This window comes from Ornithodoros turicata, unplaced genomic scaffold (assembly GCF_037126465.1).
Source record: "Ornithodoros turicata isolate Travis unplaced genomic scaffold, ASM3712646v1 Chromosome65, whole genome shotgun sequence".
Taxonomy (NCBI): domain Eukaryota; kingdom Metazoa; phylum Arthropoda; class Arachnida; order Ixodida; family Argasidae; genus Ornithodoros; species Ornithodoros turicata.
Window position 1 is genome coordinate 316,616 of NW_026999387.1, and position 14,204 is coordinate 330,819.

General features: G+C 44.3%; 1 protein-coding gene and 1 long non-coding RNA gene across 9 annotated transcripts in view; one reads left to right on the plus strand and one right to left on the minus strand.

The window, feature by feature from the left end:
• LOC135374478 (caspase-7-like) overlaps nt 1–14,204 on the plus strand; it is a 319,855-nt gene that overhangs the window by 9,887 nt on the left and 295,764 nt on the right. For 7 of the 8 annotated variants that reach the window (XM_064607433.1, XM_064607432.1, XM_064607436.1 and 4 more), the window contains exon 2: nt 7,268–7,410. The exons of the other annotated variant lie outside the window; for it this stretch is intronic. In XM_064607433.1, the coding sequence (XP_064463503.1) occupies nt 7,382–7,410 (29 nt within the window). In that variant the 5' untranslated portion in view covers nt 7,268–7,381. The remainder of the gene's footprint in view (nt 1–7,267; nt 7,411–14,204) is intronic. 8 annotated transcript variants of the gene reach the window in all.
• Nucleotides 8,832–13,428, minus strand: LOC135374477 (uncharacterized). The gene is made up of 4 exons (XR_010416917.1): nt 13,414–13,428; nt 12,799–13,080; nt 12,179–12,389; nt 8,832–9,039 (listed from the first exon to the last, which is right to left on the minus strand). It is a non-coding gene; the product is annotated as an uncharacterized LOC135374477 (long non-coding RNA).

Genomic DNA, 14,204 nt, shown 5'->3' on the forward strand with positions numbered 1-14,204 from the left:
TGAATATGAGTTTCTGAAGTTCTGCATTATATGTCGTAGTTTGCTCTCCAACCTGTGCACAAGTGGAAGTATGAGAAAATACAAGAGATGCATTCGGGACTGGTCGTTGGTGTGACGTCTTTAAATGTGTGTTTCGTCCGGCGTCATATGAACTGATTATTTATGGGACATAGACTGCAAGAAGAGAGGAAGAAAAATGACTGATCGAGTATGCTTTTCTAAATCATACCTGTGCCGCATGTGATGTATTCACACTTGCAGAAGAAATAACATTGCTCCTTTTTGTACTTTTATATTGTGGTGTGCATACTTCTCCTAAATGTGTATCATCAATGGTAGCAGTAATATAGACAGTTTTGTTACACGTGCTTGTCTGTTCCTATTTCTGATTCTTAGTATACTATATGCAAACAATTAGTAGCCTGCTAACAGCTGGGACACCTTTGCAGTATAAAGAAATCTTTGATATATTGTTGTATTGTTGACTGGTTTGATGAGGCGCTAACATTAATGAGTACATCCCAAGCAGCTGTAGTACCGGAGCAGCAGACCGTGCAGCACCGTGTTGGTTGAATGTTGCACATTCATGTATGCATGGCAGGATCCCTTCGGGGTGCTTTGTGATGCTCAGCTATTGAACATTATGCTGTTTCACGCATTCGATCCCGTGAGGTACTCGGCTCCTCAGCGCCCCCACGGGGCTCTGAAAGCTGTGCATAGTTGTGAACGCTTAGAGAAAAACAAACAGGACAGCACTAACACCGTGTTCGTGCTGTGGTGCCGCGCTTGCACTGTCCTACTTTTTTTCTCTCTCACATACACACGTCTACAGCTATGCACAGCTTTTAGTGCATTCTGAGGTTCCTGACGGACCTAGTACATCACGGGATTGAACGCATGAGACATCATAATGTCCAACAGTGGAGCGTCACAGAACACCAAGGATCCTAGTGTGCAACACCAGAGCACACACATCAGAGGTCCTGGTGTGGAACATCAGAGAACAGACACTAGGAACACCAGGGAATTCTGATGCTAACATCAGAGAAGAAAACACCAGGACTGTCCCAAATGACAGCCACCAAAAACACCAGAATGATTCTAGTGCTTTTTTCAATAGGGATGCGACACGCACACGCACGATAAGATATATCAGAAAACAATGGAAATCATGTATCGATAGTGTGAACAATGGGTTCCCAGGTTTCAATAACATGTGCCGCCAGGATAAGGTAACGGTTAACTCAGGTAAACAATGGGAACTCACGTGTCGATAGTGTTTGATGGGCACCTGGATGCACGTTTAATGAAATTTAATAACACGCAATGACATGTAATAACGCACAATGACATGTAATAACACGCAAATGACATGTAATAACACAAATGACATTTAATAACAGGCAATAACATCTGATGACATTTAATAGTATTTTTCCGATCGGGTTGACGTCAGTCCGTCACCTAGTTTGGTTGCCGCGTCAGAGCGCCAGGTAGTTTCGGTTCCCACCAAGCGCCCTCTAGTTTTCAAGCTTTGGCCGTCTGTAGTTTCGGTTTCGGTTTTAAATGAATGGACGCCAAGCTTGGTTGCTCCACGTGTAGTTCTGGTTTCAGTTTCGAATTCCTAGGTATTGCCAGATGCCCTCTGGTTTCAAGCTATTGACCGACTGTAATTTCGGTTTCAAACCGCAGCACGCTAGTTTCGCTGTGACAACGTCAACGCATTTTCTGGCGATATAAATTAAGCGTACGCGTAGAAATTTCATCAGAAAAAGAAAAAAAAACATGGTTGACCAGTTCTATGTGAACCTGCTCTCAAATGCATCTTTGGATGTGTTTCCCGACAACACAATGAGCAAGTTCCGAGTAAAGCTAGCCCATCCACAGACGTTGGAGGGTAGGTGGGAGGCCGCTTTAACAGAAATCAACATCCCTTTTGCGATTAAAAATGTAACTGACACAGTCAATAGTATATCGGAAACGACATTCCTTGGTTCTACGATTGAAGCAACAGAGAAGGTCAAGTTCAACGCTAATGAAAACATTCGCTTGTCTTTGAGACAATTTTTAGCAAAACATTTGCAGTATAAGACAAGAATTATACGTGGTAGCGGTCATTATGAGATACAACTTCCTCTGAACTATGGTTTGGAAATTAGCGCAACTCTTGCCGCTAAGCTTGGCATGGCTGAAAAGATAATCGGCTGTGGAGAGTTGGACAGAGGGTCACCCGTGAAGCTACTCAAATACCAGGTGGATACGGAAGAAACGATTAACATAGTTACCTATCGTTCACGAACGGTAAAGTATGAAGTTCCAGAAGGCTACTACGAATCGGGGAAGAACCTCGTTAATTCCATTAACCATGCCTATCGAACAAAACTTCATTTGTCGCAAGATGCTCGTCTCCTCGTATGTAACCCATACAACGGAATTTGTCACCTGGAACGCATGAACGATGGCTATGTGACCTTTCATCCTTATTTGGCTTTGATGTTGGGCTTCGGAAAGAGGACAACTTTCTCAAGTTATGCAGTCGCCGAACGAGACGTTTGTCTATTCCCTGCTCAAAACTATATTTTCATATACTGCGATGTCATCGAGAACGAATTTGTGGGTGACGTGACAGCACCACTTCTTCGATCGATACCGTTCAGAGTCCAGGGTAGGAATGATGTGATGTCTTATTTATTCACAAACCTGTACTATAAATATGTATCTGCGAAGGAATTGACAACCATTCAAATCGAGTTGGCAAACGAGATAGGTGATTTCATTCCATTCATTTCTGGCTCTGGACGTGTCGGGTTGACGATCCACCTACGTAAATGTATATAACAAACCCACCATGTTGCATAGCACATTTTGGTGCAGGAAAGCGAGAGCATCTACCACACTATACTGCTCCCGAGCTTTATCAGATTGGAGGAGGCATATTTGGTGACGTATTGAGGGGTTTCTTGCCCATACTGACCAAGAAGGTAGCGCCATACGTTGGAAGAAAGCTCCTTGATACTGGAAGACATATAGCCGAGAAAGTCCAGCAAGGAGCATCATTTCGAGAAGCCGTCAAGAAAGGAGTAGACCGCACAGTGCATAAAACTCGTGACGAGTTACTTCAGAGACTCACAGGGAAAGGAAGAAAACGCAAGGCCGTTAAAAAAGCTCGACCTGCGGAGAAGCGGAGGAAATCTGACTTCTTTACATGACAGAAAAAAAAAATGTCTATTGCAGTAGTGCATAAAGATTCCTGTCTGTGTACTACAAACCAGCTGGAACTCTTCTCTCTTCCACCTACAAACTTTGCTTTGGAGAAGTCTGAATACGTCGAGTTTTTCCCAGTATCTGCTCCGACATGAAGCGGAGTGATCGAGTACAATGTTCCGGGACTCGGTGGGGGCTTCTTTGATCTTCAATCCAGCTTTTTGCATATTCAGTGCAAGATCATTCGAAAGAATGGAGATCCAGCGGTAACTACAACAAGCACTTCAACAACACCTGATGCAGTCATACCTGTCCAAGCGTTTGGTTCATCATTGTTTCAACACGTACATATCTACCTGAATTCAGCCTTGGTTTCGAGTTTCGAACATTATGGCTACCGTTCCTACTTGGATATCATTACGAATGCCAACAATGTAACTCAGACACACACCCTTTCAGCAATGTTATACGAGCCAGACCCTTTAGGCACGAGTGAGGTATATGCTCCCACATCTGATTCAAAAGGAGTTTTCGCTCGTTACAAGCGAACCAAAGGATCGGCACCTGTGTGACATGTACAGCCCAATCTTCAGCGACATATGTCAACAACAGAAGCTCATTCTTAACGGAACCGACATACGAGTTGTGCTACGTCAAGCGTCGGATGATTTTCGTCTCTTGCAAGCTGATGGTGCAACAGAAAAGCACACTGTGGAATTTTCACGTATCGTGCTCTATCTCCGACGTGTTCAGTTATCGCCGAGTATACTTGTTGGTATAGAACGAAGACTTCAAACAACTCCTGCAGTATACCTTCTCCGAGGACTGGAAATTAAGTACAGAACCATCGCCCCTAACCAATCTCAGGTGATATTTGACGACTTGTACAGCGAGCAAGTTCCCTCCAAGTTAACAGTATTGATGGTCAGGAGCGATGCCTACCAAGGTAGCAGACCACGAAACCCATTCAAGCTTGAGAACTTCAAACTAAAACGAGCACTACTGGACGTTGGTGGACAACAGTACACGGATGAGTTCGACTTCCAACGAGACATCTATTCCAAAGCCTATATACACCTGCTTCACAAACTAAAACGCAAGGATATACCAATAGCTCCAGCTGCGTATGCAAAAGAGACATTTATGCTTTATTACCATCTGACTCCAGATGCAGAAGTGAATGCTCTTTGTCCTGTTGTTCAAGCCAACGTTCGTCTGACCCTAACGTTTGCTGCCAATCTAACAGAAGCAGTTACGGTGTTGTTTGTATCCGAAACACCACGTGTGCTAGAAATCAACAAAGACAGACGAGTGAAATTTGTCTGAAAAATAAACATGGAGGAGTGGCAGTTCTATGCAGCATTCAGTAGACACTACTGCACCAGAGAACTGTTTCGGGGAACCTTTGCATGCAATGAAATCGCAAGACAGGAAGCCATACCCGGGATTTATGTGATTAACACAGCTCCAAGGAGCAGTAACGGTGAACACTGGACCATGACTTATGTTTCCGGTGACAATGTGGTTACGTATTTTGATTGTTACGGCATTCAGCCCGTCTACAAAGAATTCTACCAATTCATTCATCCTACCAGGTCATTTTACTATAACCAGAAAAGACTTCAGGGCTATGGATCAGCTACATGTGGCCTCTACTGCCTGTATGTAGGCAGCATGCTCGCTTGTGGATTCTCGCTCCGAGAGTGCACTCAGAGATTTTCGTCAACGAACTTCACACTGAATGACAAGCTGGTACCCGTCCTTGTACGGAAGCAATTCCCAAGAAAGACAGACAACATGTCATGTTGCAGTGTACTTTGACACAATAAAATTGTATTTATTTCCATGTCGTTACAGGCACAATCTTATATATATATATAAAAACAGCATTACAACAACAACAGCCAGGTAGGGCAACATATGCATAAAAACTGTCTACATCTTTCCATTGGATGCGTACCCAAAGCGTAACGTGTGGATACCATCCTCACAAATGAAACGCTTTGTGTCTAGGGGATTTAAAGCTACTTTCGTAACACATACACTTTTATTTATATTTTCCTTGCGCACAATGAGGTTCTGACAAACTTTGTACACTTCACCAAGCTTAAGAGAGTCTATGTACATTGAATAATGCAACTTCTGGGCTTCACATTGTTTCACCCCCTTAGCACGATTGTATCGACTTTTACTATGGAGGTCTAGTGCATAGAGCTTTGGTTTCAGGCAACAGAACCCTAGGATGTGGTCGTGGGGCATTTCGTTCTTAAATTTTCCTAGCACCATCTTGTTTTTCGTAGAATACATCGAGTCATCACAAGAATGACCAGATGTATCAAGGTGGGTATCGGCGAGCTCCGCAAGGGCCTTCTCATCGCTCAGCATCACAATATAAGAATCTGTGTCCATATACAAGAGCCTTGTGTCCGGGGCTACCCGAAGCAAGTTGTTATAATAAAAGTCATACATCATGACTTTAGACAGCTCGAGAATAGTGAACCCCAGGTACAGAGGCTGTCGCATACGGACTATCGATTGAGCGATCTGAAACAAGACTACGTTAGAGCTTAGAGCCCTGAATTGTTTGAGGTTCGGTTTACGCAAGAATCTCAACACTTGCTCCTCGGAAGTTGCGAAGCGACAGTCGACGAACTTTCGTACATTCATGCATGTTTTCCCATATACGGAGTTAATTAAACACTTGTACAGGTTACGTTCGAAGGTATTGGTTGCCTGCTTGCGTAGTTCATGATGGAAGTCAACATAGGATCGCAGGAATGGTTTTTGCTTGAACCTGAGCACCCGGTGAATTTTCTCGAGCCGAAGACCCAACTGTAGGTACAAGTTTAGACTGCGATAATGAAGAAAATAATTCTTCTTGTCAAGCAATGTAAGGAGTAATTTCGGTTCTATATCATGCTGTGGGAGGTTAAATTTTTTCATCAGGTCTTTCTGATAATCCGAAAGCAACTCATACGGGACGCTCATTTTTTCGGGCGCGAGCGGTAAATCTTTATGTCGTTCGTGGAGCTCTTGTACGTAGGCCAGGTCTACCTCTAAAAAATAACCAACGTCTGCATAATCTGCAACAAGGGTTACATCTAAACCTGCAACCTCTTCGGGTGACAGCCATTCAAAGTCTCCGAATGGGAGTGGTTCATGCATCATTGTGCCATAGAGTCCATTTATGTCCATGTAATGAATTATGGTCTTTGGTTTTTCGGTATCGTACTGATCTGTCCCTGGGACATTTGCAGTGGCCATTCGCGTTGAACACTGGGTTATACCACCACGCAGGCCCCGTTCAATTAACAGATAGGCATCGGGATCGTGGATTAAATCCAGATTAATCCGGCTCATTTTTAGTGCGCAAGACATGCTTAGTCCCGGGAGTGACACGAAATGAAGTGGTTCAATTTTGTGCGTCTCCAATGCCCATATTCGGAAGTTTTGAAACACATCTGCCAGAAGCAATGCGTCCGTCAGAAGGTACAAATCCGAGTACTCGCCCAGTCTCTTCAGTTGAAATTTTTCAAACACATTTTGCGCATGGCGGTAATCTTCCTCGCTCACTTCTGATCCGTTCAGTTGGTTAAAGAACTGGTCACGTGATGGCAAACAGGGCTCGTCGTAACGTTCAAAAGAGGTAACGTAGTTATAACAGAAAACCCCTTTACGTACAACCAACCTGAAGTAGTCCTCCTCTGCGAAAAACTGACGCAGACACCTGAAGTTAGATTCACCTTTGTCACATAGATTTTTCGTCAATGTGTCGAGACTAGCATTGAGGAAGCTTAACGAGTCTATGAAGCGGAACACACCAATGTCTATAGCCTTAAACTTTTGACAACTGGAGGCTATCACTCTGATGTCTGTCTTCCGAAGCAGGTGCAGATGTGCTACTATGAATCCGAGGTCATAATTGGCATTATGTGCAATGATGGGCACTTTCCGTGGTATCCGCAGTTTCAGATTACATCCCTGACACAATGATTGGCGAAATTCTCCACTTACGTGATCATGGTTTCGCACTTTCTGCTTCTTAGTGAATGGTTCTTTACAGATGTTACAGTGAGTGGCTTCAGAATGTTCGAGTTCGTCTCCTGGGGTCATTTGCAAGGGCACAGTCTCGTGCAACATCGCATACAGCTCATCATGCAAATTACGCAATAGTTCCATGAAAACGGAAACGCAGTCTGCACCACGGTAAATATGTTTCTTCAAGACATACGAATCGCACGAGCGTATGACGAGGAGACAGAAGGATGAAGGGATGTGTTCCTCGTAGACATTCCCGCCTCCTGAACACGGTGATAGTACACTCTCAAAGTCGTATACACAGTAGAAGGGAACTTCCGACATCAAATGCTCTCCGGCAAACGACAGTGTCTCACCCTTCTTTGGAAAAATAGTCTTGGACACTTTTTGGTGTTTACACATTAGTAGATGATCGGCGAGTACACCCGGGGTTGAAACCCATCGTACACCGTTTGCAGTGAAAATAACCAGGTGGTGTGAACAAAGCATTGAAATTAGTAATGAGTACAAAATGGAAGTCAATCAGCAGTAGGTTGACATGCTTCTTGCACTGGTCGTCGACAACCTTAATCGGGTAAACATATTTTTCATCTTTGTCATAACCGTACACGTTAATGCTCACATCGTTCTGCTTCTCAAACATTTCTACATCTTTCGGGAACACTACAGGAAACGTCTCTGGAAATACATATTGAGACAGGTATGACCTGTAGGATGAAGGTCTGCGTCTGTAAGAACCCTTTGCAGGATGTAGACCGGCAAGTACGCAAAATGCGAAACACATGTTCTGTTCACTATCCTCGTGAAGGTCGACACTCAGAAGACACCGACACTTACTTTTTTTCAATTCGTTTGGCAATTCAAAGTCGGTACAACCAATGAGCTGTGGTGCGAGACGACCGACATGAAGAATGCAGGCGTGAATTCGAAATAAGAAAAATCCCGACCCTTGCATTTCAAGCTTTTCTAAATTGTTGGTGACTTCAGTGCCTACTTCAATGACAGCACGTTCTACGTCTCGTTCCGACCACAGCGTATGCACACTCGAAGGAATAAATTGAGTGACAAATATTATCTCATCCTCAGGCGAATGTCGACCGAGTTCCGCCTTCAGCAAAACATAAAAGCGTAACGGAAATCCGAAATGTCGAAGTACACCGGCAAGGTAGCGTCCGTTTTCATGAAAGAATGTGCTGACATCCTGCCCGTCGTCGTCTCTGTCATGTAGATGAAGCTCATAGCGGTTGGTATAGTTGCGGAGCGTACAGAGTGTCTCACAAAATGGGATACAGGGTGTTGGAAGGTTATGAACGTTAGCCAGATGAACTTGAAGTCCCAGCGCTGTTGTGTAGTGCTGCCGATCGGCCGGACGACAAAGGTGGCATGTCACCATTTCTTTTTATTTTTTTTACTCGGATTGACCGAACACGATGTCTGGCGAAAGAAGACGTTTCCCGTCTTTTCCAACTCGCTCTTTCTTCTCCATCCAAAGTCCGCTCGTGTTCCTCATGTCTTCGATGCCTTGAGTGCTTAGTTTATGAAACCGAGCTGGAAGGAACACCTTTACGTGCTCGTGATTCTTCATAATTTCTACGTAGACCGCCTCGCCATACCTCGTTTCAATTTTGTTAACATCAACCACATCATACTTGATGTTTTTAGGAATTGTCGCCATTTTTTGAAACTCTCCACATTTCTTTAACTTGTCAAGTTTATGCAAGATCGACGAAGACATGATGCTTACTTGTACACTGATGCAATGATGACGACGATGATCCTTCGGACACGTTGGACCGGCTGAAAACAAAAGGAGCACATGTTAGAACACTGCAAAATATTTCATCATTCTGAACACCATACCTCCTCAGAAGGAGGTTCGAGAGTGAAGGAGCTGAGCGTCAGACAGTTCTTATATAAGAAGTTGCCAGCATGGCAACCTTGAGGAGTCTTCTTTTTTTTTTACATCGTCAACTCTGCAGTCGAACCTACCTTTGCAGTTTGCTTTTTTTCCCTGCAGTTTGCAAGCACGGACTTGTTTATCTAACGAAACGTATCTTGGCCAGACTTCATTCCCTTGCACGAAATGACAGTGATAGCACCTTTTAGGTTCGTGACGCCTGCCTCGGTGTCAATTTCAGGGGCTAGTCAAAGTGGGAAATCCACCTTCGTGGCACGACTAATTAAACACAGAGCTGTCCTCTTTGACAAACCGTTCAAGCAAATATGGTATATCTATCTTTATAAGCAGCCGGTATTCGATACTCTTCCTGAAGTAAATTTCAGTCAAGACATCCCTGCAGATCCGGAGAATTATGGCCACTCATTATTTATATTTGACGACTGTTTAGCCGACCGGCAAAGACTCAAAGAAATCTGCAAATTTTATATCGGTGGGTGTCACCACCTGTCAATCACGGCTGTGTTCATCTCGCAATACCTGTTCGTCAACGACCCTTTGTATCGCACAATACAATTCAATAGCACGGCCCTCGTTTTATTTCGTTCACCACGCACTACAGACCAGCTGCGTATGCTGTCCAGGCAGATTTTCGGGCGAAATGATTTGTTGCCCACGATATATAAAGATGCCTGTCAGAAACCATACTCATACTTAGTTATCGACTTGTCTCACCAGAGCAACGATCACTATAAGGTGTGGACCAACATTTTCCCGGATGATCACAGACAGATCGTATACAGGTCATGAAAAGGCTTAACAAACACATTCGTTTCCTTCGTATGATCGCTGAAGCAAAGACAGGGGAAGATCGTTACAACCTGATTCAACATGCCAGCAGGGAACAGCTACGAACAATCAGGGAGATTTGTATGAACCTCTGCAAAGAAAACATCGACGTACCGGCGAAAGTTAAAAAGCAATTGCAGCCTTTTGCAACACCCATTAGGACACTGGCTTCCAGGCAAGACCGTGCAGATGTGAAGAAAGTTAAACGGATTCTTCATCAGTCCGGCGGGTTTTTGCAATTTTTGTTGCCCCCCTTGTTAGGTCTCGTTTCAAGTTTAGCGGGCAAAAGCATCGCAAAAGCAATCGGCATTTAAATAATGCAGAAATACGAGCTTGTTCCCTATCGGGAAAGCACTATTCCGTCGATATTGAATAAACAGGAGCCTGATGATATCAAGGCCAAGGAGATCATCCAGTACTTGCACAAGCTATTGCATCCTCCCGCGAACACATTAAGACAGCCTAGTGCAGCAGGTGAGGAGACAAATCATGTGGCATCGACAAGAGAGCAGACACAGATTCAAGCGGACGAGGAGGAAGATGCCATCGTTAATTTTATGAGCAGCGGCTACAAGATGAGAGCAAGCCAATTACTGCGTTTACTAAAACCCGTGCTCGGCTGGAATAGTAAAACGTTTGAGCTCATTGTCAATGGTGAACAAATACCAAATACCAACGTTGTAGACCCTGTTTATTATTTGGTCACAAGAGCGCGAAATGTGTGGCGACCCGTGTATCTCGAGAGGATCCTACCACTATTGGTCAAGCTAAATATACCGACACTTATCGTACATCCATCTCGACTTGAAAAGGAGACTGCAGAGCCATCAGCCGGTAGTCCTACGTTCACACCTGAGACACCTCGTCGACGCATTTCTCCGGTTATCACAAGAGCGGCTAAGAGACTTCGAGAATGGAACCGGTATTGAGCACGTTGGAAACGCAACAGGAACACTGTGGTTACCTTCGGGACGAAAACATTCTGGCGCATTTTCCCGCACGACACAGGAAGAAGGCCCTCGCCATTCTGCAGATGCTAAAGACCGTATTTGCGATAGATGAAGAGGGAAGGATTATCTGTCATTCTCGCGTTGTTCCAAGTAGTTCCGTCATCGAGCTTATAAAATACGAACTGCACAATCGATCGCCCTCTTGGTACAAAGGTGACGTGGCAGCCGTTATAAACGCCTACTTGTCATTCGACGGACTTCGTGTTCGTGGAAGAAAATTGTGCTAATGGCTGCTTACGTGGACGTATACCATCCTGGTGCTCTAGGTGGTGTTCAACGACTCGCACGAGCGATCGGTGAAAAGCCGGCGAAGGTTGCCAAGTTCCTGGAAACCAGTGATGTGTACTCTCTCTTCAGAGAACTTAAGCGACCACGTCAGTTCCGGAAGACCATCGTTTTGGGTGTGAAGGATATATTCCAAATAGATTTGAAAGACCTTCAGAAACTGTCGAGATACAACAAGGGTTTTCGCTATCTTTTGTTTTGTATCGACGCATTTTCTCGTATGCTTGCTGTAGTGCCTGTGCAGAATAAACGAGCAGCGGAAATTATACGTGGACTGAGACTCGCTTTTAGACGTATTGGGACTCCGAGACTGATTCATTCAGACAGAGGTACAGAGTTCACCAATAAGTCAGTCGGAGCATTTTTAAAATCAAAAGGGATATCTCTCTTCCACTCTAATTCAAATACGAAAGCAAGTATTGCAGAACGATCTATTCGAAGTCTTATGACGCCACTTTATCGTGCTTTTGAATATCAGGGACATAAATCGTACTTGAAAATTTTACAGCCTCTGGTCAAAGCATATAGTCATCGTGTTCATAGAACTCTGTCGGCACGGCCTGTGGATGTCAACAAAGAAAATGAACATTTATTTAGACAAAAGCTCTATCCTACTCCGAGCAAACCCCCAGAGAAGCCACGTTTTCGCGTTGGCCAGCTTGTCAGAATAGCAAAGTCTAGACACCAGTTAGTCAAAAGTTATCTTGGTTCGTTTACGCGTGAAATTTTTGTGGTGAGAGCAGTCAAGATTGGTTACCCGAATACCTATCTCTTACGTGACCAGCAGGAAGAACCTATTGAAGGTCAATTTTATGCAAGCGAATTAACACGTGTGCAGCCTGGAAAGGGCCACCGCATTATAAAAAGACGCGTTCGGAACGGAAAGGTGCAGTACCTGTTGCAACCTTCTGGAAGTCGTAGAAGGACTTGGGTTCCGGAGAACTACCTGCCACCACCGACGACGAAATGACTGGCGATCACTGGTCCGATGTCGAACAGCCAGCCAACGCTGGCGATTCCTGGTCCCAATCGGGTGATGATGTGTGCGGCATGCGGGACGTTACCCAGGATCATCAACTCCAAGGAAAATGTCGCCGTCCTCATACCTGTTGGAATGACGTGTTAGAATGCGGTTCATCGAAGTCAACGGACGACACAGTGCTCGTCGCAGCATTTAAGATAACCAGAGACATTTTCCTGTTCCAGTCCCTGCCTCTGAACCTTCCCGCGAAAAAGACTGTGTGGGAGTCTTCAAAAACAATGTATGCCAGGGTACACAGGAAGTGTGAGCACCTATCCGACCACCCGTTCGACCTGGTCTCCGAATGGGGAAAACAGATGAGCTCAATATTCAGCTATTACGGTGATCGTGACGTCGACGTAATGCAACTGGTGGCCGAAAGTCTATGTATCATGTACTACGCAATGAAGACTGGCTACCATTACCTGGCTGTGTACATAAACGACATGACAATTGACCTGTTGCAAAATAGGTTGTCACTCAAAGACGCTTACCAATAAATATTGAAATCCATGACGAGTTGTCTCATTTTACTGTAGGTCGTCATGGTAAATAGATGTCCGGAGATGTTCTGCTACACCTTGTCCTTTCTGAGTGCTGTTTCCCTGTTCGTTTTCGTAGCTACAACAGAATTTACAAAACCAACACTGAAACAGGGAAAATGCACTACCGTGACTCAGATTGACCATAACATCTACGTCCACCGATGTCCAGCTGCAGTAACTGCCGTACGCCTTTGGCTCAGCAATGGTCATCCTACGAGATACGGAGTAAATCTGTCGCAAAATGATACACGTCAACTATGGCATTCCTTGAAAGAAGCAAATGTCGCGCACAATTATTATAACTTCGAGTGCTCGAATCTATGTGAAATAAGCTTCGAACCCAGGCAAGTAATAGAACGATGTCCCGGCAATGTGTACAATATTGCAAGACTCATTGGGAATGGAAAGCACAGCGGTTACGGTATCACTCTTTCGAAATCGGCTACCATGTCTCTGCTGTCTCATCTGAGCGAAACAATAAAAACAATTTAAAACAAATACATGCCCGCATTTCATTTAGCTATAAGATACACTGTAACACAAGAAATGGTTTGAAATACTCACATCACTTGGCTCTTACGTGGCACACTCACTGCTGGAAGCTCGTACGTGACAGACAGCGTATACCACCAGTCGAAAATTCATCTTGCGAGGGCGATAGCGGTTTCTTTTTTTGTGTGTGTGTGTGGTTGGTGTTCCCAAAGAGCGTTTGGAAAAAGCCAGACGGGTGTTTCGCGGTTGTGTTATCATACCAAAAGAAGAAGAAAAAAGAGCGCGCCGGCAAGAGGCATCGCATTTCACATGCTGCTCCTGCGAAAGGAGAAGCTGTCCACGATGCATTCACGTGATCCTTCCTTCCCTTGAAATAAAACAAAAATGAAGGGTCTTATAAGCTAGCTGTCGACGACTGAGACCGATCAGACGTTCATCGACGACGCAACTTTGAAAGGATGTGAGTATACCTCTTGTCTTTATGCCTTTTTTTTTTGTTATTTTTATTTCGAAACCATCACAGCTGGTAACCGCAATACGTAGTCATGCAATGCTTCTCGATTCGTTGTATGCTGTTGTCGCAATGCGCAACACAAGTTTGGAAATGTGTGTGTATAGAACACCTCTATTTTATTGTGATTGTTGTCACTGGGTTATTTACTTCCAAACGTCGTACTCCTATGCAAATGCATGACACAGTAACAGAGACATATCGGAAAGTGGAAAACGTTAACCGATTCTTTGATAATGCTGCTTGTTGTTGTTGCGTGACACCTGATCGAGATTTGAGTCATCCTAGACTTTGTCCTGATTGAGAAGAGCATTCACAGGATGTTTCGTTTTCCCTTTGTTTTTGCAGATTG